The 24,482-nt window shown below is 44.0% G+C and overlaps 1 protein-coding gene and 1 non-coding gene across 2 annotated transcripts in view; both read right to left on the reverse strand.

Annotated features, from left to right (window-relative positions):
* Positions 1–2,547: 2,547 nt before the first annotated feature.
* Positions 2,548–2,629, reverse strand: trnas-aga (transfer RNA serine (anticodon AGA)). Its single transcript has one exon. It is a non-coding gene; the product is annotated as a tRNA-Ser (tRNA).
* A 2,264-nt stretch (positions 2,630–4,893) lies between these two features.
* The window catches only part of tmeff2a (transmembrane protein with EGF-like and two follistatin-like domains 2a), a 96,850-nt gene continuing 77,261 nt past the window's right edge, over positions 4,894–24,482 (reverse strand). The window contains exons 5-10 of the mRNA XM_062403447.1: positions 22,835–22,931; positions 13,858–14,006; positions 11,616–11,675; positions 10,816–10,942; positions 6,599–6,757; positions 4,894–5,551 (exon numbers count right to left, since the gene is read on the reverse strand). Coding sequence (XP_062259431.1) covers positions 5,455–5,551; positions 6,599–6,757; positions 10,816–10,942; positions 11,616–11,675; positions 13,858–14,006; positions 22,835–22,931 — 689 coding nt within the window. The 3' untranslated portion in view covers positions 4,894–5,454. The remainder of the gene's footprint in view (positions 5,552–6,598; positions 6,758–10,815; positions 10,943–11,615; positions 11,676–13,857; positions 14,007–22,834; positions 22,932–24,482) is intronic.

Below are 24,482 nucleotides of genomic sequence, written 5' to 3' on the forward strand. Positions count from 1 at the left end.
AACTGTGCATTATCATCTGGATTTGAAGTCTTTGGAAGACGAGCCAGCAAGTTTAAACACGTCTGAAACAGTGAGCAGCCCGATGAGGAGTCATGTGTTTCTAGAGGAGGTGTCAGATGTCAGTGTTTAGTGTTGAGTGTAGTTGTGTAGGGAGTGTGTCTCTGGGGTGTATGTAATGTTGAGGTGTATAATGATGTTTACTGTATTTATCTCACGAGTGCAGTGCCTGTTCTAAACCCGTCTGTTTGGAATGTTCTGTTCTCTCTTTGTGTGTCAATGCTCCAGAGCGACTTCAGAATTATTCCTTGTCATTAGTGAGTCGTCCTGAAACGGTTCTACAATAAACCGTCACTTTTAAGTGTGTGTGATCTACGTTGTGTCTAGTCTGTGGTGAAGAGGGAAGTTAGAAAACTGTGTGTTCATCCTACCTGGTTTATCTGCAATGTAGATTTTAAAGTCAATGTATTTCACGAAAGGAAAAACAGAATTTGCTTTATTACTGTTAACATATGTAGATTATATATAAGTTTGAAATAATTAACTGAACTGCTTTAATTTTTCATACATTGCATGTGCAACATTTGCATCTTTTCAAAAGAAAAGCTTGATGTAACGCAATTGCAGCAATGAAACAAATACTGTGCTTTAACTTTGAAGACAACTCGCTAAAGAGGATTCTATGAATGTTGCTTCCTTTACAGAGACCAGCACCAGTGACACCAGTAAAAGTCTGTGTGAGTCTGAGTCGAGACTTCAAACGCTGCAACCCCCCCCACACAAACACACCTGAACACTTTTTGTGTCGTTGTGAACGTGTCTGAGGAGAGAATCTTCTTCTGTGTTGTTCATGTGTGTAATTGGACATTCTGCGGAGTATGTATATATAAGGATGGGAACTTAACATCCACAAATAACATTCACCACATTCTTCCACCTCAGATGAGAGAAGATAGTCACAGACGGTCACAGACACTTCCTTCCTGCTCCTCCCTGGCCTCAGGCCCGCTCTGGATTTGAGCCGAAAACCAGCAGGAGAGCACAGGAAACTGACAGGATTACACTGACTGGGTCAGTTGTGCAGACACACACACACACACACACACACACGTGGATACAAATGGGGGTGTTCCCAGGGGTTGGAACTGCCAGAGACTCTGACTTTGTTATGGTTTTTAATTTGGGGGCAGGGAGAGGAAGGTGAAAGTATGAACTGTGGGACTAGACAATAACCATCGGGGGGGTTCATTTGGAGCAGCCTGGCAGACTCTTCCTAACGGGTTTAATGAGGTCATGACCGCAGGTGAAGACTGGGGCTGTTTGCTATTTCAAATATTTCAGATTCATCAAACAGGCTAAAGAACACAAAAGGTTGTACTTCTGTGTAAATATTGTCAGTGTGGCTTTTGTGTTTTACCCGTTAAAGTCAAAGTGTTTGAGGTTATGAGGGATGGGCCCTTCAGACAGACACACACATGCCTACATGTGTAACAGGCTGGGAAAACTTGTGCGTCTGTCAGAATGACCCAAGGATGACTCTGAACATGGCTCAAGATGGAAACTTCACATATGAACAATGATCTCTTCCCTTATTAGAACAGACTTGTGGTGTTTCTAATAACTATGTGACTGATGTTTTCAATAGCATGACAACTTGCTTTGGGTTTTAGAGGTGGAACTAATATTACAGCCGAACTAATGTTTTGACGTCCGCATCGCTTTAACGGCGGAGCAGTAAACAAATCGCTCTTTCACCGGAGCCAGGGGTCGGCAACCCACGGCTCTGCAGCCGCTCTGCAGTGGCTCCCCGTGCAGTGCTGTGCATGTCGCGCATATTTTTCGCTAACAGTGAACTTTACGATCAGTCTTCATATGTTGAACGTGCACGTGAGGGAACGTCATCCACTCTATGCAGAATCTACCACTGCAGTGAGAGTTGCCTTGCGCCTTGAACTATGTTTTTTTTTACTCAGTAACGGATGTAATTTCCAAAGTAGCGAAGTACAATACTTCAGTCAAAATCTACTTAAGTAAAAGTAAAATACAGTACACCAGAAACAACAATATTAGATTAACGTGAGTAAATGTAATTCGTTACTTTACACCTCTGTCAATGACCAGGAGAGTAATGTGCAGAGTGAGACTTGGACACTGCAGCTTTAACCAGTACTGGACCACTGGACTGTGTGACTGTGGCCATTCCCTGTAGAGTGGCAGGTATAATTCAGACAGATAGTGAGAACCACTATCTGATCTCAAAAGCAATTTTCCAGTTGCGGTTTGATTCAGGGCTGCCCGTCAAAATCTGAAGTGTGACTCTTTTATCCTGCAGGGGGCAGTAATGAGCTGAGCAGCGTCCACACTGGCACAACCTCAATGAGGAAGAAAGAAGAGGAGGATGGACGGAGCATATTATAGACTGTGAGCAGAGCTGACAGATGTGTAGATGCTCCTCTGAAGTAGTTCTTCAGAGGAAGAACTAAAGTCTAACGGGAATCGATCGCATGATTCCCGACAACTTCCTGTTGATTTAAAAAAAAAAAAAGTATTCGTTGTCGGCAGGATTCGAACCTGCGCGGGAAGATCCCAATGGATTTCTAGTCCATCGCCTTAACCACTCGGCCACGACAACTGGATATTACGTATACTTATGAAAAATCATAATAATTCCGTTACTAGTGTGTAGTAGTTCCGAACAAGTCCAAACGTTTTATCGGCCAACACATTAACGATGATCCACGAAGTCCTCACGCGTATGGAGGACCATACATCTCGGCAAAGATGGCGGCTCAGTGTTTACGAAAGTTGCAACAAGTATTTAGAAGCAAATTAATACATTTATACACGTTTTAATAAAGTATTGTTTACCAGCCGGCGCTGAGAGTTGAGGAGCTGCTGGGGGTTGACCCAGACTCTAGTCATAAAGCTAATGTTAGCTAACATTAAGTAAAACTGTAGTAATCACAGGCTCCAGTCATGTAGCTTAATGCTAACATGAAGTAAAAGTGTATTTGAGGAGGTGGTGGAAAAGTTTAAAATGGGAGAGATGGAGATGCAGCCTACTAGGAGTGCGTGGCTTGATAATAAATCATAGTTTCATATGTTCATCTCCCTTTTAGTGAGTTTATCCTCAAGATACAGAAGAACAAGGACAGGTCCATGTGTCCTATTGACTAGTAATTGCAAACGTGTCCCCCACAGTGTGTCCTCAGAGTCCGGTCAGACAGTGAGCCTCCAGCTAAAGCTCATTATAGAGGCAACATCATGTGATTAAGTGAAACCTCTCTTCAGGTCCTGTTATGAAGGAACAGATTCATAACTCGTGGCCATGTGATATTTTCCCTAAATGTCCCTGCAGGGCCTCCGTAGTAATGGACACTACGATGAAAAGTTTCCCTCACTGACGTTGGGAGAGGACCTTTATTGGGAGAGGACATACATAGGACTATATTCCCTCTGATTGGTTGGTTTAGGGTAGTTAACGTCCAGGCTGAAGTCAACACTGTGAACCACAGCTCCACCTTGTGGCAAGAAACACCCTGGTTAACATCTCTTCACTTCAAAAAGAGTCATTACTACAAACGGTATTAAATATATATTAATATACCATCATTTATATAGTGGGAATTGCAATATATTCAATATATTTATATATTTATTCTTATATTTTTAACACCATGCTTAGTGTGTAACGTGCTCAATACCTTGTTGCTGTAACAGGAATTTCCCAGTTTGGGTTCAATAAAAAACATCCATCAATCTATAAAAGGTCTTTACTACCTATTTAAAGTCTTTGGAAATAAACAGAGCGTTCAAAATGTAGAACAGCAAGAAGACGTGCAATAAAGATAATAAAAACAGATGTGAAGAGAAGAGTAGATATACTCCAGGTTCTTCTCAGTATCTTCAGACCTACTCACTTACCAGTTTGTCTGCTTCCCTCCTTCTTGATACACATCTCTGTGTGTGTGTGTGGGACCAGGAACATGCAGGGCATATAAAACAGGTCTTCACTGTGTTTGTGGATTGGGAAGCTGTGACATTTTAAATCAATACAGTGGCACTGGGGTAGAGGATGTGTTCAGATTCAGGTAGTAATACCACATGAAAGCAAACTGTTAAAAGCACAATTCCTGTTACGTATCTGTGTACTCAGTGCCGACTCCTGTGTATGTTATAAAATGTTATAATATGATCATCAATGAAGCATTCATGGGAGAGCTCTAGTCGTTTTCAGGAGCAGCAGGCAGAGGCAGGGATATATAACACATTAATATGGCTGCTGGCTGTTATCACTACAAACTCTCTTCATCTGTGTTCTCCAGGTGTGTGGCGCCGCTCTTCCGTCCAGAGATGTTCATCTTCATCAACCCCTCACTCGCTGCAGAGGATCTCCTGCTGTTCTCTCTCGTATCAGCTCCTTCGGACATTCTGCAGAGCTTTTACCAGGGGGCTGGCAGAAGGAGAAAGTCCGGAGGCGCCCGCTCAGACATTTGTGTTCTCACATCCAGCCTCCAAGGAGAATACAGGAGATTCTCCAGAGTTCAGAGCAGGCTCCATCCTTTTATCGTTCCATTCAACTCAAAGTATATTGAGGGAACAACTGATAACAATTAACAGAGGCAGACTGTGTGTGTTACATTTCGTGATATAAATTATTTATTTACATTTACAGAAAAATGACCCCATCAAGACAACGTAGTAATAACTATTGGAAATAGAACCCAAGATACAGTAGCTGACGTCGTCGAGAGCTCTATAATAACATTGTGCCCTCTGTCAAAGGTCTCCTATAACACAAGGTGCAAGGCATCACGTGTAGACCCGAAACACCCCCCACCCCAACCCACACACACACACACACACACATCACCCCACCCAGACCCACCCCCCTCCCAGTCCGGACAACACTCACCTCACTTAGAAGCCCCTTACCCTGCTTAGCACTACCCTGATTTGCTTTACCCCCCCTCATCTACAAACAACAGACACTGGCTAGCCCGCCTCTACCAAAGCTCACACATCTAATACACATTCCCACACACACAAATTCTCTCTCACACACACACACACACACACACACACACACATTCAGTATCCTCAACGGTCCCCAAACACCTCATGGTTCAGTTTCTCAGCTGAAACCCTGGAAGCAGGTGGAAGTGAGAAGGTGCGAGGACACTTGATTGGGTAGCCGGTGACTGTGGAGAGCATCACCCCCGGGGGGGCAGGCGGCTTGGTGGGTGTCGCCACTGTCTGCTGTCGCGGCTCTGTCTCTGCCGTGTCCCCGTCCTCCGTGAGCAATCTTTCAGTTCATACTGGGAGAGAGGGCGAGGAGTGAGGGGAAGCAGATCCTAAGTTATCAGGGGGTTGGCCTACAGGGGGAGTAACATCGAACGCCGTAGCCCTCCGTGCCGCGGAGGGGGGGGGGGGAACTGTCCGCTGTTTGCCTGGAGCTCAGATCAGTCGAGTGGAGGCGCGCATGGTGTTCTCTGAGCTGAAGTGGACATTGTTCTGCTTCTGCCGGTTGATCCTGTTGGTCCGTGGGCACTTCCTGTGGAGAGGAGAGGGAGGGAGGAGACATTAGCAATGCAGCTGGAATTATTCCTGATTTATAGTGAAATTAGAAAGGATAAACAGTTTTTTCTTAAAGGGGATTGACCCCATATTGCTTCTCAGTTTCAGGGGCTCTCTCACCTCACCTGTTGTTATGAGTGGGAACAAACTAATGCACTGTTGTGATTGTGGAAATATACAATAATGTGGCAATAATAACCTTTTCAAGCATGATGAATGTCGTGCACGGGAGGCTGAGCACAGAGGCGACCTTTCCTGCTCCTGCCTGTTTGTCCTTTAAGTGAAGGCCTTATAATAATCTGAATAAAACTAAAGAGATAAAGCTCAACAGAGACAGCTATACATTTATTTATTCTTTAGTCGCAGTGGTAACAATAGAGATGTAATATTTCATTCTTTATATTACATCTTTAAGCTTTAAAATGAATATCACAGAGCAGCAGGACACATTAATGCAGCTGCAGCTATAAAGTCCTCTTTCCGTCTTTATCGGCTCTCCTCCTCCTGCACATTCCCAACTGCTCTCTCTCTCATTCGGTCCCTCCTCTTCCTCTCCTCCTTTGCTCAGAGGAGCAGGTCTTTCTTCCTTTTTTTTTCACAGCCAACTCTTTTAAAGATATTTTATTGAATGTCATAAATTGCTTAGGTCAGCCGCAGGCACACAGGCTGCAGGGTATACGAGTGTGTGTGTGTGTGTGTGTGTCGGTTTTATTGTCAATACAAAACGCCTTTTCAAACACAGGGTGTGTACCCTTGCCTACTTAGATATCTCCGTGTATGTGTGCACATACGCACCATGTTGTTGCATGTGTTCAGGTGTGTGTGTGTGTGTGTGTGTGTGTGTGTGTGTGTCCAGAGGGAAGGTCCTGTACTTTCCCTCTATAGTGAGCAAGGTGACCTTTCAGCTGTTTCCTCAGGAGCCCCATGGCCCCCATGTGAATCCCGAATACACACCGTCAACATGGAAAATACTGTGTGTTTGTGTGTCTGTGTGTTTGTGTGTGTGTGTGAGTGCGTGACTCACCTGGTAATGCAGAGCACCACCACACAAATGATGACCACCTGGAGAGCTCCAATGATGGAGGCGATAAGGACGTAGTGCAGTTTGCCAGAGCCGGGCACCACATAGAACACGTTGTACTCCTTGATGTCACACTGGGGGCCCCGAAAACCCGAATGACAGCTGAGATATCGCACACACACACACACACACAGACACACAAACACACACAGACACACACACATCCAGGGGAGAGAGAGAAGAAAGAGACAGAGAGGAAGCAAGTCATTCCTTTGCACCGGGAGACAGGTTAATTGTTTCTGTGCATCTAATTGAAACGTCAGTACCTGCTTGATAAAGACATTGAGCTGGAACAATGTGTTTGTGTGGCAGCGTGGTGATTGTGCTTTTTCTTTGCTGCGACTATTGAGATGAACATGACTGATGGGGCTCGCACAGGGAGAAAGAGGCAGAGAGAGAGAGAGAGAGAGAGAGAGAGAGAGAGAGAGAGAGAGGGAGAGGGAGAGAGGGAGCAGCTCGAGATGCAGAACGTTCTTTTCACCGCCGCAGCTTCGTCCTCAATGGAGCTGCAATGGTAGTTCAGTGTTATGGGGGTTTTCCACAGGTTCATGTGCAAGAGGAGGTGGTGCTCAGTACAGGCGGCTTCTTCAGAATCATGAATTTAAATACTTAATAAAGATAAAGATAAGACTTTGTTAATCCCGAAGGAAATTCTTGTCCCAGCTTGCTTCCGAGATTAAAATTATAAAGTGTGTCACCCTAACCCAAATAATTTATTTATTTGAATTTGTGACATACAGCAAAAGGCTGTTTGAACTGTCGGGACTCGTTAAGCAATACTTCAAGCCTGAAATATTTCTAATATCATCTAAATTCTTTAATATTCTGTGTACAATATGATTTATTTCTGATTATTTCTGAAAGAGAACACTTTTTATCATCACAAACTGGCCTCGTGTTGTCCTGAGCTGCAGTGAGGGAATGTGAGTTCACTGTCAGTAGTCCTGTTGGGGCTCATAGAATATTATGTATTTAGTGTTGTAACCTCTCCCTGTTTTACAAACCACAGTGGAAACACAAAGGCTGGATAACAATTCTGCAAACCTATAAATACTTATTTTTAATACTTCTAACCTTATAAACTCAGAACACTTGTAGGAAAGATGACAATGATGCTGGTCAGGGGTCGAGCTGTTGACGGTTTGCTATTCCCACCCGATAACATTCAAAATGTTCAAAGTCACACAACAGAACAAAAGAGACAACTAAAAAAAAGAAGAAGAAGAAGCTATTTCACTGGTCCCTACCAACATATAACATTAGCTGTTAATCATATCATATTTAATCCTTCTTAGTGTGGTATGAGACACACACACACACACACACACACACACACACACACACTCACAGTGAGAGAGACTAATGGAGATGATCTTTGTCCTCAGAGACAAGCTAAAATGGTCCCCCCTTTAATCTCTATCTCTCTCCCTCCCTCTCCTGTCTTCCTGCTTGCCCCGTCTCTCGGGAGGTTGTTACCCACCAACACCTGCATATCCCTGTTTGGACCCACAACTCACACACACACACACAAAGACACACACATACACACACACAGTCTCCTTCACATTCTCCTTCCCTTTGACCTGACAGTGAGTGAGATTAACAGCTCAACCTTGTTCTTTTGGGGGGGTTTGTGTTCCGATTTCCACACAAATGCGCACACACACACATGCACTCGTGTGCACACATATGCATCACTTCCACAGGCACAACTGTGTCTGGAGACAACGTCCGCTTTCCACGGCCGCTAGGGGGCAGCAAAGGCCTTTCACACCCCCTCTCTGCTGAGCAGTGTTATGTATGCAAGAATACAGCAGGGACGAGCGAGGTTAGAGGAAGAGGAGAAGGACAGAGGGAGAGAGAGAGACATCAGGACCCCCTAGCTGCTACACTATCAAGCTGCAGACCTGAGGAGCACACATGGTCACTCATTGTGTGCGCGTCCTGTGTGTGTCGCCTGTGTGTGTGTCCTTCTTGTGCCTGTATGTAAATGCACATCTGTGCTGTGTGTGTCCAACTACGTTGTGTGTGCTGATGTGAGTGAGTCTCTACACTGCCTGTGCAGACACTGTCGTCTGCACCTGTTTGTGACTGATGTCCAGCAAATGTGGTTCTGAGATGAACGGGTTTCTGGCACAGACGACCTTTGAGGACACGTTTAAAAATAGTTTGTGTAACTGGGGATAAAAGTTGTGTCCCCAATTGGCAAAAAAACAGATTTTTGGTTCAGTGGTTCAGTTTAGGGTTAGACTGAGCCTCCAGGAAATGAATGTTAAGTCCCTACAGGGGACCAATGACAATGTGTGTGTGTGTGTGTGTGTGTGAGAGTCTGTGTGTGTGTGTGTGTGTGTGAGAGTGTGGGTGTGTGTGTGTGTGTATGTGTCTGTGTGCGCAAGTGCACTGCATTTTTGTGTGTTTCTACTTAAATCTCTCTGGTTTAAAGCAACTTGTCATATTTTCCTTCATCGAAGATATGGAAATATAATTGAGAGCAACATTAAAACTAGTGGTTGAAAGTTTGGCCCCTACTTTTGGACGAGCACACATCGAGATCAAATGCAACACAGATGATCAGTGACACAAATCTTTATTTTTAATACTTTCCAGGACTTTGCTGATGTCACAGTTTGCGTCAGTGAAGATGTTAGTTGTGTGTTTGCGGCCACATGTCACTGACAGAGGATGACGCTAACAAGGTGCAGAGTTGGGATCAGATCCCTGTAACATCAGATATCTGTCAAATCTACTGTTTACCTCTACTCCCCATATCGTTATATAAATATCTGTACTTTCTACTCTTGGAAAACCGTCTTGTTACTTTCGTTTTACTGCATTTGAGGGGAATTATGCATTCTTAATCCTCAAGTGCCACGTTCCCAGGATGTGAAAGACATATTAAGACCAGGAGAAGAAGAAGAAGACGAAGAAGAAGAAGAAGAAGAAGACGAAGAAGAAGAAGAAGAAGAAGAAGAAGAAGAAGAAGAAGAAGAAGAAGAAGAAGAAGAAGAAGAAGAAGAAGAGACAAGGAGAAGCAACATGGAAGAAAGTAAAGAATCAATATCCCTGATAATGTCGACAACATTGGCGACAGAGCAAAAAACAACAACATTCCCCTGGAGTTATTTAAATGAAGCATTCCTCATCCAGTATGTGTAACACGTTTCCTCCTGGACATGTTTCTTTGTTTTTTATTTCACTTGAAGTACGAGTGGTTTAAGTTAAAGGATGTTTGAACTATATTAATGTCACATGAGACTCTGTTTGCCTTGCACAGATACAGCCGCTAGACGTGACCTTCAGAGGTGAAGATTTCACTTTTAACACTTTTCCAGAGAGAAACTTTTGACACCTCTGCAAAGTGTTCGCTCTGAAATAATAATTTAAAAATAAAAAATACCCGACGTGGGATTAATTTGAAACAGTGCAGCGGTGGCCTGTGAGAACAGCGGGGGGGGATCTCAAACACTTACACTGTTAATAGCCTGATTAAAAAAATAAACAGGATCTAATACATACTTGGCAATTGCTTAAAATCGATTAATACTTATTATCAGGTACATGTTCTGCAAAAAATTAATAAAGCCGTCTGAGTCCATGTTGATTAATGAGGGTTAGTTTATATATCAGTAAGAGTTGCACTGTGAAAACTCTGTAGCAGAGATAAATAAAGCTTCATTGATATTAAATTAGCCTCCATGCAATGTAGCCCATAATAGACAGTATAAATGTAGCTCTATGGATTGCTAGCTATTTAAAAACCATTAGTTTGAATTAATAATCAGCAGTCAGTGTATTTTGCTCAAATTATATCATATTTAGGAAACAGCTTTTGATTTCTTAACTTTTTGGACGAAATTTCAGACCTTTGTCTGATGTTAAATGTTGTAAAAGGTCAGAAATGGTGTGATCCGGCGGCTCAGTGGTTAAGGAGCATAATGTGCACCTTGACTGGGACGTCTCCAGTTGATTCTGGCTCAGGAAGCTGAGCTGCCTGTCATTTCCACCCCGTCTCTCTCCTCATTTCCTGACACCTGCCTCCTGCTCTGCTTCAGAAATGCCCCAAAATGCTTATCCTTACCCATCACTAATCCTCACACATACAGGAATACAGGGTGTGCATGTAAGTGTGTGTGTGGGTGAGAGTGTGAGTCTTTGTGTACCTGCAGGAGGGCTGTGCCAGGATGCTGGGAAACTGACACTCTCCATGGACGCAGTAGTTTTTGTAGTGATCCGGACAGGGGATGTACAGGCCGCGGGCCAGCCCATTCCTCGCATCCTCATTTTTCTCTGTTTCATAAACAGACACACACACACACACACACACATAGCATCCATTAATACTGAATGCACATATGCTGTTGACCGCCTGTTCATACATACATGGAGATGCATTATTAAACTTCTTTATGGTTATGTTTAGGCAGTGCTTGTTTACGGTTACTGATCCTGTTCTGGTTTGAAACAGAAAAACATCACATCTGGCTCATTATTCCACAAACATCTGTCTGGATGTGGAACGCATATCTCAAGAACTGCTCCTCTTATCAGCTTCAAACTCGGGACGTGAATTCTCAGTGCAGTGTCGAGGTTGTTAATATTAATACAAATTGAAATTAAACGTGTCTTCTTCTTCTACGTCCTCGGATAATCTACGGCAGCCATCAGTAACTGTGTCAATCTGCGGATCAAAATCATTTTTATAATTAGATTTTCTATTTGACCATATCGGACTGAGACACAGACACAGACTGACTAACCCTGGACGGGTGCTGATCTCCGTCAACGCACCAACAGTGATAGAATTACTGTTTGGCAAATTGCCTTGAAAGTAAAGACCCAATGTTTGCTTTGTTGCTGCCATGCTTAATATCAGGATGATTTGCAGAGATTTTATTTTGAAATGTAGTTTAAAAGACCCCCAAGGGTGGCGATGGGGTCTGTAGCCGCCACGTCCACTCACCTGTGAGGTCAGTCCGTGCAAAGTGCCCATCCCCGCCTTTGTTGCCCGTTATGATGTCACCTGAAAAGGACAGAGACACAGTCAAACTGATCCCAGGTCGTTACGACTCCTCCCATAGGCCCTTACCCCCCCTCCACTAGGACTAACAGGTTCAAACTGATTCCAGATGTAAATCATCATGGCCACAAAGGGTCCCTGAGGTGTGTGCGTCCATCCAGATAATGCATATGAATGTGAACTATTCTCCTCTAGAGTCAGAGACTGTCCCCTCTAATGTATTATTCTGAACAAAGAGGAGAAAGGAGCAGCGCCGGGGAGAAACGGCTCAGAGGGAAGAGTGCATTCCTGCTCACCTTATTGAGGCTGCATTGAATTCCCCCTTTCACGACGCCTAGACAAAACCTCCTTCCAATCATAATCATTTTATTGCAATTGATTTTTTTCTCTTCCAGTGGTCAGTGAATTTATCGCTTCAAAGTGACGGTGCCAAAGTATTTCCTGGATTTATGGAGCAAGAATTGTGGCATGAAATGTGCCTGGAAGTGCGATTCTTCTTTTTCCTACTTCTCCTCCTCTTTTATTGGTTTGTAAAACACCAGAGAAGCAATAAAAGAAGAATAAACAAATAAGCCTTTCTATGAGGTCAGAAGCTTGACTCGCAAACAAATTCACTTAATATGATTTCAAACTGATCACGGCTTCTGCTTTAAGAATTTTTATAAAAGTCTTAATGATGCAGACAGGATTTGGTTCAACATCTAGTCTTGAGTTTTTGACATTGTAATAATTGTGACATTTGCAAACTGACCCTAATATCGCTAATTATATAATGGTGGCACACACACTGGCCGACACTATATGGTAAAAATCAGCTTATCCAAGTTTATAAAATAAACTATTGACCCATAGACTTATTGCAAGATGAGGGACTGTATTAATAGAAAATCTGCATCTGCACCAGAAATTAAGTTAAGTAAGGGAATTAACTGACAATGTGCAAATACTATTGGCCCATTTTTGGGTGATCTAATATGTTAGAGCAGTCTTACATGTCAATATTTATAACATGACAGATTTATGTTTTGCTACTACTTAAAAAAAATAATAATCTGTGGCATAAATAAAGAGCGTATCCCCACTTCTCCAGGCACCACTACCTTACTGGTGTTAGGTGGGAATAAATCTCAATCAAATCAGTTTCCCTCACACTGGTATGAAGTGCAGTAGAAAGCTGAAAAAGAATGAAATGTAAAAACTGCTTCCCAAGTGACACATGGAGGAAATATCATAAAGCAGCGATCTAAATGTCAAGGTGTCACTTTGAATCGTGGCAAACACCAGGTTTCTAAATCCGTCCGTTTCATCCAAGAGTTTCATGACATTTGCTTCTCTCTTCTCCCACTTTCCTAGAATGTGTGGAATCGATCAGGGTGGTCCGACCCCGAAAGGTGCAGCATGTGGGAATACAGACTTCTGTGTGTGATCTGGGAGCTGGTTAGCTCTGATTGCTTTTCTCCCCATTACTTCTCAAAGCTTTCATCTCGGTTATCACTTCTCGATCAATCGTCCTGGTTGTCCTGGGAGGACGCCCTACGTCCTCGTACGGAATCAAACCCGCTCACTATTGATATTTGAACTCTCCCTAAATTGTGAGAACCAGAATTTGTAGAGATGTAGATAGAAAAATAATATAAAACAATTTTTAAAGGAAGAATTCTCATGTGCCTGTGTCTGTCTCCCACATGGATTAGCAGTGTGATTCAGGTTAGGGGATATAACCACACACATTAATAAATAACCTTATCCCTGGAACCATTACAGACACTGCATTCAAATAAATGATATTACACGAGAAAGGGGGGGGGGGGGGATTACCCTTCAGTAAAATTATCAATATACGTAGGAGTCAGGGCTATTTGGGGATTATCTTTGCACACTATTCCGAAATATGATTGAGTGAAACTATCTTTAATTATGAAATGTGGCTGGAAATGCAGCTGCAGGGGAAATGCAGAATCATGCCGTCTGCATTTAGCTCTGCAAGCCGCCTCATTGGCCTCGACCGCCCCTGAGGCCATGAGGGCCTCGTTCACCCTCACTACCTCACTTCAACTGGAAGTGAGCACCTGCCCGGGCAGACAGGCTGCCGGCGTCCGCTGAGCGTGCAGCGAGGGCGTTGCTGTGTCGTTTCATCACCCAGTCTGTGTGTGTCTGTGTGTGTGTGTGTGTTTGGGTGTCTGACCTTGGCAGTGGCCCAGGTACTTGACCTCGATGCGCTCCTGTTTCTGACAGGACGCCTCCTTCACCTGGCAGGGGTTGTCATAGGAGCGGCCGTCTGAGGCGCACACCGGGTTGAAGCTGATGTGGGAACAGTCGATGTTGCACACGCACCTAAAAAAAAAAAAAAAGAGTTCGAAATCACATTAGAACTGAAAAACTTTCCTTGTATTTTATTCATTAGCGACGTCAAGATGTGAAATAAATTAGATCTGAAATATGAATGGAAATGAGAGCCTCTTTATCCCGGAGAGACTTATGCTCGTGTTTGATTGCGAGAGACACAGATCCCAAATTCATTCAGGGATTAAAAATGCGTCAGAGAAGAAACTGTGCAGCTTGCACTCAGCTGGGAGGCTGGACCATGCATAGTAATGCTGCTCAAACCGGCTTTCTGGCACTTTCAGTTTGACAGAGGGCTTGATTGACAAAAGATGTACCCTTACATAACTCACATAAGGCGGGGAAGCAATTTATTCTGCTGTGAGGGGAGAATTCTCCTCATGCCCTGCCCCTCATGTGGTGTGCCGCAAGGGTCAATTCTTGGTGCCATGCTATTATGCTATAGAGTTTAAAAGTGTGGTTCCAGGCTTAAATCTCTTAATAAAGGATTTTCTAAAACATTAATTGAGAAAATGAGCAGCGTTCACATCTCTGCATATACCCTCTCTCTCAAAGTGAGATCATTTATTTCTATAATGTTGAATTCCACAGTAACGCGGACGACACCAGGTTTAGATTAATCTATGATAATCCGATAGTGATAACATCTCCCAAAGGACGCTTGTCTCTCTGATCCTAAAAGCTTGAACTCACAAAGTGCAACACTGGCTCGCAAACGCTCAAGCCACAGATTTAGCTGCTCTCTACAGAGCTGCCTGTGCTCCTCAGGTCTTCTTCTTACAGTTCCCACAGGAAGCTTTGTTACTGACCCTCAAAACCTGTAAAGTTTTAACTGGTTCTTACTGGTTTTTACTTGGATGTTTATACCTTTTACCTCCACATTTTTGGAAGGGTTTTTGGTTTCTGACTTTTCAAATGTGATCGTATTCTGCAAATAACTTGACCACGTCTTAATTAATATTGTTATTACCACCATTATTATACTTATAGTTATTATCATTATTGTAATGATAATAATAGTTATTAACAGTACATCTTAGTTTTGTTCAGGAAACAACAGCATATAATAATGAATCATAATGTTATGCAAAGCTATTCCACACAGAGAAGACACCATGTCTCAGCGTCCCTCAACCAAACCTTAGGAGAGAATTATCTAAACTGATCTCGATGGAGATGAGGACAACTGGTCCTGTCCTGTGTGTGACTGTCACTACTGAGCACAGATTAGCTTTTAAAATGAATGTTCATTAAGTACAAGCTTCTCTACATAACAAAATAAAAAGTTTAATTAAAAGTGTGTTGTTTCTGTGCTGTGTTGTCCTGGGTAAATAAGTGCTTACATCTGTAACCCTTTTAAAATGACTCACACTCTGTCTTCTCTGTAAATTGAATTAGAGACTTCCCTCCACTGAGCTGATGTTTCTGCCTGTGATGTGTTCGGCTCTCAGCTCATCGGGAGCTTACTCCACGTGTTTTCAGCCCTCGCAAATTAACCAGGCAATTTGCTGTGGCACCAACATTTCCCAGTGCAAGACATTTTGTGCTTGTGTTTATTCGTCTCTGTGGGTTCTTCTGTATTATGCAAAAACATCTGCACGAAAGACAAGAGAGGGAGCGAGAGAGAGAGAGGACCTACACTTGCCTCTGTGCACATAAACGTTTGTGTGTGTGAGAGTGTATACATCCTGGCATACATGTAGTGTGACCCTTCGGTGTGAGGCAGCTCTGATCAGCAGAAATTCCACCCAGCTTGTTGTCCCCTGACAGTCGCTGCTGAGAACCACTGAACGCCACATTCTGTAATTATAAATCTGTCATTATTCTCCTGGTCCTTTCATTTCCCCCTGGTGCCGAGCTCTCAGCAAAGCACGGGCATTCAGCTGCTGTCTTACTGCTGCATTTGCATACACAGCCACACGGGCACCCGCCAACGCACAAACGTGTGCCTACACACACACCCACAGACACACTCGGGCAGACACAGTGGCAATCAGCCGTGGTGGTTTGCTACTGCTGACTCTGACGTTGATTGAAACGCTGTGCACCAAAGCGTGGCAGTGCTCAGCCACTGTTGTAATGATGGATCAGCAAAGTAGGAATGATGTGAGGAAAAGGCTCGGTTATGCATCTGTGAGGACACAGTTGTGTAGAGGCACGCAAAATCCCAAAACCCTGCATGACACCGAGTGTGAGGCGCCGCCGCTGTGAGCGACCTGCCGCTGCCGAGGGGGTTACGCAATGAGCCTGTTACACCATGTTTTTAAACACATGCAGACAAATCCGACATTCACACAAATACATTTATGCCGTACACAGTTAGCAAAACAAGTAAAGCGGAAGTTGTCCCTGTCACAGTTAGCAGAAAGACTTCAGTTCTTAGCGTTTTAATATTCACCAATTTAAACCAAAGTCAAATTCCCTGTACGTGCGCTATAGTTTAAAATCTACCTACACACTCTCAGTTCCACTTCTTAAGGTGAATGTTGAAATCTCAAAACCTCAGTTAAAGTCAAAATAATCTGCATAACTAGACACTGCTGGAGGCAAGTGAGGAAAAAATAAAGAGGGTCAAACTTGAAAAAAATTATAAAACCCGGACTATAATTTTGCTACAGCTGCCCTCGAGCTAAGATTAGACTTACAATTGAAAGCGTCTGTGTTATCATAGAAAGTCTCTAAATGAGAACAGAGTGAGCTTGAAAGGAGCGAGCGAGAAGAAGAGCGAAGGGGAAGAAAGCTTAATATCAGGCGCTTCTGAGCTAAGAGGAGATTTCCCTCACATCCGCCACTTAAAAGGAGTATAGGCTTAAAACGGCACACATGTAAATGTACACATGAAGACTACTGCCCCCCCCAACACAACCTCCATTCACCAAAGAGCTTTAAAACCCCCGGCCGTCCCCGGGAGGCTGCTGTTGGTCTCTGGCTGATGTCTGTGCTTCATACATTTTTAATGAGGCCTCTCACTTTCTCCATAATAGGCACTATACCACTAGACTGCAGTGCGTCAACACATCCTAATGCCACTCGCCCGCACACACACACACACAGACACACACCTGCAGACAGGCGTGCAGAAACTGTCACACACATGCATGAGACACCAATCGCTCTCTGTCTCATCTTGTTTTCCCTATTGTCTCTCTCTCAGCACCAAATCATTGCTTCACACTTTCTGCTGAGAGGAACAGACAAGTGTTAAATGAAAAGTTGAGGCTTGTGTGAACGTGTGTACTGTACATATCAGAGTGTGTGTGTGTGTGTGTGTGAGCTGTTGTGTGTATGTGTGACGATACTTTCTTCACAGGATGTGTCTTATTGATTAGATCCCTGCGATTTCCCTCCCATCAAGCAACCCCCCCCCCCCCCCATCCCGCCCCCCGACTGTCTGCTTGGCTCCCAACTGAAAAGGCCACTTTACACACATGTAAACACACACACAGACACACACACACACACACACACAGCAGCCTCACGTTGTGTATAAATCCCTAGCAGCAAACCTTATTGCAAGTGAACGTACCATTGATTTTTATAATCCTTCGCTTCAAATTTCACTGTAATCCTTTGAAAACAGAGTGAAAGAGGCAAAAACAGAGAGAGAGAGAGAGAGATAGAGAGAGTGAGAGAGAGAGAGAGAGAGAGAGAGAGAGAGAAAGAGGATGAAGGGGAGTGAGAGATAGGGAGAAAAGCTATGCTTAGGCAAATAAGAAAAATAGAGAATGAGTGGAGACAAGCTATGTAGTATGTACTCTTCACAACTAATAAGAGGTAGTGAACACACACACACAGCACAACCACACACACACACACACACACACACACACACACACACACACACACACACACACACACACACTTGTGGTATCGGACAATACTCAGCACCAATCCAGCACCAGTATTTAATGAAGGGGCTGCACAGTGTGGAGGAAGCTGGGTGCTTCCTTTTATTTGACATAACGGCAAAGTCAATCATTGCATTCCTCAATTTTAGTTTATTGTTAAATTCTAAATTTAAAATGGCCCCATTTACTTGGAAAACTCTGGGGCTCCATAAAGTCCGGACAGATGATGTAGACACTCACCACCGCTTGCTGATTGGTCTTTTCAGTCAGGACATAACCTGATTCAACAGGCTCTTAACATGTGAACCTCTACAGGAAGAAAACCCCCGGCGTTAGCCTCGCCTCCCAGAGTAGAACACAACATGGCTAATCAATCACAAGAGTTGCTAACAGCGGTTGTGCAGGTAATTCTCCATTTCATCGCGATACAACTGTTTACATGTGTGGGAGGCCGTCTGATATTTGAGCAATCCCTGTGTAAACAAGGAAGCAGGTCCAATGTACGAGAGTGTTAACGAGATATACGTTTTCAGGCGTGTTGGTATGGACGGGGATTCAAACTGATAATGACACACAACGCTCGTGTGGACAGAGATTCAAACGAAAAAACAAGGTGGTGTTGGGATTGATGCAGCCTGATCAGTAGGAGGCGTGGTGATGTGGGAGTGATGTGGGATTGAGTGGAGGTGACATCAGTCAGGAGGTTGACATGGTATTTATTCAATCGCAATAATAAGTGGAGGCCATCTTCCACTGGTTTGTGTGTTTGTTTGTTGTGTGTGTGTTTGTTGTGTGTGTGGCCTAGCAAAAGGTAAAATACAATTAGCCCCCCCGCCTCACCTGTTGCCCTGTGATTGGTCCTTGGAATCTAGCTCTTTGCAGAATGAGCCACAATAAGGACATAAGTAGTATCTGTGAGAAGCCCCTCGCTCCTTTGTCACTATAGGTCTAAACCCATCCTCACAGCCCCCCCCCCCCCATGATTAGCTCACTACCCGCTCCTCTTCTACCTTAATTCTATCAACGGTGATGGGGGCTATTGATGGGTTTGAAAGCACAGTGTTTTTTTGTGGGTAATTACAGTTTTTACGCCACAAATGGATCTAAATGGGTTTTTGTGACACTCTATCGATCCTCGAGGGCTAAATTGGTCTTTTTTTTTTGCCTGCTGACTGCCTCCAGAGTACAGAGAGCTGCAGAGGGCGGGGGGGCTGTGGGCATTGCAGGGCTCTTTGCAACAGCAGGTAGCAGAGATGCATCCAGATGATGAACGACAAACAGAATGCAGGAGAACGTTATTCTGTCAAATTGTATAAAGGGTAAGGCAAATAAAACTAACCAGTGCTGGAGAGAACACCGATTATTTACTTTTGACAAGGCAACACGGAGCGTTGTGGAAGCTGCCAGCAGTTGCCAGTGTCTTCAGAAAGGGTTTACACTTTGGAAAAGAAATGCACTAATTGCATCGAGTCCTTTTGAATTTATCTCTGGTTCCAGGCCTCAGGTATTTCTCAGTAATTTGGCACTTTGCTCCCCGACTCATCGACGGATGTTTCCACTGTTGCAACTGAGCCAATCGAGGCTTGTTAGAGGGAGAAAAGAAATGTGACGGTCATTTTCTCTGTGCCAGAGGAAGAGAAGCGCCGATGGAGAAAATGGTCATGAGCGTCGATGGGATGTTTGTAGCTGTCCAGGTTGTTGCCAAGATAATTCTGTCGAGTTCAGAGCTCACGCTGCGGCAGGACATTTACTCCTGTAGCCTTTGTCATAGCAGAGCAGAACCAACAATAAGACTAACTAATGAATCACAACAGCATATTGTCACATTTCTGACGACCACAACGACAATGTGGGATTGTGCTATTTAATTAAACAGGCTGGTGACAGGTATGCAAACAAGTAAAAGTCCAAACCACAGAAAAACAGAGGAACAAAGCAGCGAACACAGGGCGATCCGGATAAACCAGCATCATGGGAACACAATGGAAACACCAGTTCAAAAGCACGAGGGATCGAAGGGGAAGTTAATAGACAAGCTGCCACTGAACAAAGAGAAACTCTGACCAAATACACAAAGTTAACTACAGGTGGAAGGTTATCAATGGAAGGGGGTAAAGCCAGACAAAGGCAGGAGGTGACAAAAGAGAGACACACAGGGAAATACATAAAAAAAATTAAAGAGGAAATAGAAATCAAAGTGAAAAGATATAAACCCTGAATCCAATCGACACAATTAGAAATAAACTAGATACCGCAATTCTTCTGCACGTTCACAAAACAATGTCAACACCTTCCCAAGTAATATTCACACCAAGGTTTTCACACACACACACACACACACACACACACAGGAGAAAGAATACCACACTAATGCAGCAGGAACGAGAACCGTCTAGAAACAACCATCACATCTCACAGTTTTAAAGAGAGTCCATACGCAGCAGTGACCTGTCACATACACGTCTTTACTGTAGCAACCTATGACAACTTACTTCAATTAAAACCATTTATGGCTATGTTCTTTTTTTGCCCAAACTTAAGTGTGTCAAAATGTTTACGGTACAGAGGGAGAACAAATAGCATTAGTATTCTAATATCTAGTATTCTGCCTAACATTTATAAGTGTATTTGTGGTCACTTTATTTAGTCCTAGTTCGGAGAGAAGGACGATAACTGGGCAAAAAAGGAAATCTTTGGGAGACATAGATTTTACATGTGTGTTGGTTCAAGTAACTCTTCCCTGCAAAAAATTAGGCCCTTCCAGAAGAAGCAAGACTGGGATGCCCAAGTGTCAGACTGAATAATGCAGTGACAACAAAATGGCCCCTTAAGTGTGATTATCCACACAATCCTAGAGCAACAGAAAAACATCTTCCCACAGTGGCTCACGATTAACAGAGCGGCACTTATTCATTAAACATAAGAATATTGCATTACTACAAGCACATGGCTTTCCTGGGTCACTTCACCTGCTCTTTGAATAACGTCGACTCTATCTGCTCGCTCTGTCTGATTAACCGCTCTGTCTGTTGGAACAGCTCTGTCTGATTCTCATCAAAACCACCATAGGGTTTTTTCGTTTTGTGAAGATCGAGAAAGAGTTTGTGTTTTCTGTTTTGTGTAAAGGAAAAAACTGAAATATTTACGTATGATCGGTCAAACTACTTTTGGATTGAAACATTTTATTGACAGTTGTCTTATTCATTGTTTATTTACGTTGGGGGCAAACATACTTTTAGACTGTGGCACTGCATGTGCTCCTAAATATGCTTATTTTTATACGAACACATCATTGACACTAGATTTTGAAAAAATAACACATAAATCCATTTCTGTGTTTTTGTGGGTCATTAATGTGAATTCGTGGAAGTGGGTGGACTTTGGGAGAAGGCTTGGTGAGCACCGTGAATCTGTTTCCCTGGCATTAGAGGTTATTGCCCACCAGGGCACATTATCTTTCCATTACATCCAGTAGTTTGATAGAGTCCCAGTCCCAGGGCACTTCTGATTTCTAACGTCTGGGATTTCTCATCGGCCACACCGCCTTTGTTTCGCTGAAAGCAGCTGATCCTCGTTCCACACCAGATCTGTAATGTAGGTTCATTTAAGCTTCATTTTATGCTGTGGAGTGCACATAAATAAAAGCTGATATTGTCTGGTGCTGGAGAACAGTTCACCAACCAGGCCGCCATCTAATTAGGTTCTGTCCCCGCATGTTTATTATGTAGCCCCGAGGATGTTTTTTATTTTGTGGCGCTTGCTTGCTAATGCATGAGGGAGGGTGGGCCTGTAACATATTACCAACATTTGTCTCATCTACAATAACTGGTTGAAATTATGACAAACGTTATTTCTACACCAAACTACTTTTCCAGTGTGTGAGTCAAAGTCATTCTTGGCCTGACATTGCCGAGTCTTGTAAGGACAGTAATTGGATTTCCAGAATAAGAGAGAATCTCCTTTTCTCTGTGTGGCCTGCTCCAGTAATTGAGGTTAAATGAAATGGCCGACCGTGCGCTGAGCCTCGGTGGGTGTTCGACGGCGGGGTGTGTGCAGGAGAAAGGCAAGTTTCCATCTGAATGCTCAGTGTTGAAAGTGACTAAAATATTACAACTAGCAACAGTGTCTCCAAGATTTCATTTTGAGAGTAAAGTGGACTATATTCGTGTAAGGTGGAGAGGTGTCACGTGGCTTTGACATAGGGATGATGTGCTACACTGTGAAAGTGCCCAAAGACATGGAATGTATAACGCCTTCATTACCACGATAAAAACAGCTAGTTCGGGCCAACAATGAGGCCACAAGCGGAGAAAAAACTCTCCTTCCCCAAAACAAGGCAGCTCAGTTGTCTCCGATTCAAATAATCCGACCATATAAAACTGCCGGTCTTATGCAATAGAGCTCAGATTGCATTTCTCTGTGTGAGACAGAACTAACTGTGGCCCCACCCCGTTTCAGTTGAACCTGACTCGAGCCTGATCCAGTTTATGTGCTGCGGTGAGTTTGTGTTATGTGACATGCGTAGTTATTGTTCCATTTCACCAACTACAGACATGTGCAGTGCTAAAAGATTTTGAAATCAATGTGACATAACCCGACCTTAACCCAAATATGATTTCAACATTCTGATGGGCTTGGGTCAGGTATCCACACTCTGTTATGCAAGTGTTGTTCCTGTGTCATGAAAGCAAAAGGTGGAAACCCACAATTAAAAAAACATCACATCTGTAAATCAACCTGCCGCCGGGACAAAACCAGAGGGCGGACAACCAGCACCAGTTGAGCATGTCCCAGAACCAAACCAGTGTCACTCCTGGTATCGTTTAAATGCTGCCAAGCTAAAAACGACAAGACTAGTAAGAGATGGACAAATATCACGAGACAGGACAAGCTTCTGTCTGTCCATCACCGTCCAGAAAGGTGAAAAATACTGTGATATAATGAGGTTGTGTGTTGCGTGTGAAAACTCACCAAACATCTTCTGCGTCCACGTCGCACTCAGCCCCGAACTGGCAAATGTCACAGGTGGACGTCTCCTTCTGTCCCGCCTCGGCTGAGCCCTCTCCTCCTGAAAGAGAGAGAAGAAGAAGAAGAAGAATAAATGTCACGCCCGTTTCATGTGGGACAACGCTACCTGTCTGTGTTTACAAAGCCCGGCTGGTTCATTTCTCGAGGGTGTGAAGAACTCCAACAAAGCCCCGGCAACAATGTACCTCTGACAATACAACCTAAACCGTGAGAAATCAGCCAGTGCATTTACATCCTGCCATATCCTACTGTAATCCCACATTCACTACCCCCCCCCCCCTTCCAGCCCCACATCTCCACCCTCTCATCTATCACTCTCAAATCCCCGCTGATCTTTTTTGAGTCCCTCTTTTATTTCATCGGGCCGATTTTCTCGCGCTGTAAGTGCGACGGCTCCTTGGCGACGGCGGGGGTGCTGGCGTCAGGCTTATGGCGGCTTAGGGACCCGGCCAGCGCACATCACGCCTCATGAGCTGCCGAGGGGGAGAGGGAGGAGGACGGGGGGGGGGGGATAGAAAAAAGCAATCTGGCCAATCTCAAATTGCATTCTCCTACCGCAGAGGACGTTGGCTCTTCTTGTCTTTCCCCCTCGGCCCTCTTCTCCATTAGACAGGCTCTATTTTTTTGTATGTTTTTTCGAGGGCCCCGTGAGGACAACTTTCGAGAAAAGAAGACGAAGAGGTGGAATTTTGGTATCATTTCCCCCCCGGTCATATCTCTATAGTCTCCCCAACACATACACAGACACCCACACTGCTGCCACCGTGCACTTCTCTCTCTCTCTCTGGTGTCGATGCTTTCCTTTTCCCTTCAGAAGCCTTTGTTATTTCTATGTGATCCCCGTGTGACACGCTGGATGAAGTGGAGAATAACTCCATTAGAGAAGTTTAACCTGATTTTCCGCTGTCGAGCTTAAGTTGGGCTTCACTCTTATTTCAAGGTCGAAGTCGGTTAACTTTCTGTGACCGTTGAGCCGAGTCTCCTCCACGACTCTCAGCCTCGGATTTCTGTTGCTGTTGGGTCAGATTATCCCAACAGCTTCATTCGTCTCTTTTTTTTTTTTGCCTGTGTCCAAAAAAAACACAAAGCTGCCTGCGAGATTGAAAAGTTCCTTTGCCGAGGATGTTAAGCTCCTTTCAAACATCCTTTGCCTTCATTTTTTTTTTTTCTCCCTCTTGCCTTTTGAAGCTGCGTCTGAAGCCGCAGGTGTTGGACGGCAGCCACCGGCGGCGAGGAGGCTGTGTCCCCTGAATGCTGAACGTTTTGCAGTCAGGTGGCAAGATGGACGTTCTGTATTCACAGCTTTACCTCCATGGTCACAGGACTGGCACGACTACACGGTGTGAAGCGGCCCCGGCAAGTCGCTTTCGGTGCAGCTCGAACGCCACATCATGCTAACGAGCACCGCAAATAAGCGTTTTAGCAAAGATTCTCCTGTGAAGAATCAAATCTGTACAAAGTTTGCTCCATCGTCTTCTTTCACTGTCGCATCATATGTCTTTAAAAAGTCGATGCAAATTACCGAAAGCAGCTTTGTTGACTTGCAGGGATGAAGCGAAGGAATATTAAAGAAGCAGCTTTCTAGCTGTGA

This window comes from Platichthys flesus, chromosome 13 (assembly GCF_949316205.1).
Source record: "Platichthys flesus chromosome 13, fPlaFle2.1, whole genome shotgun sequence".
Classification (NCBI taxonomy): domain Eukaryota; kingdom Metazoa; phylum Chordata; class Actinopteri; order Pleuronectiformes; family Pleuronectidae; genus Platichthys; species Platichthys flesus.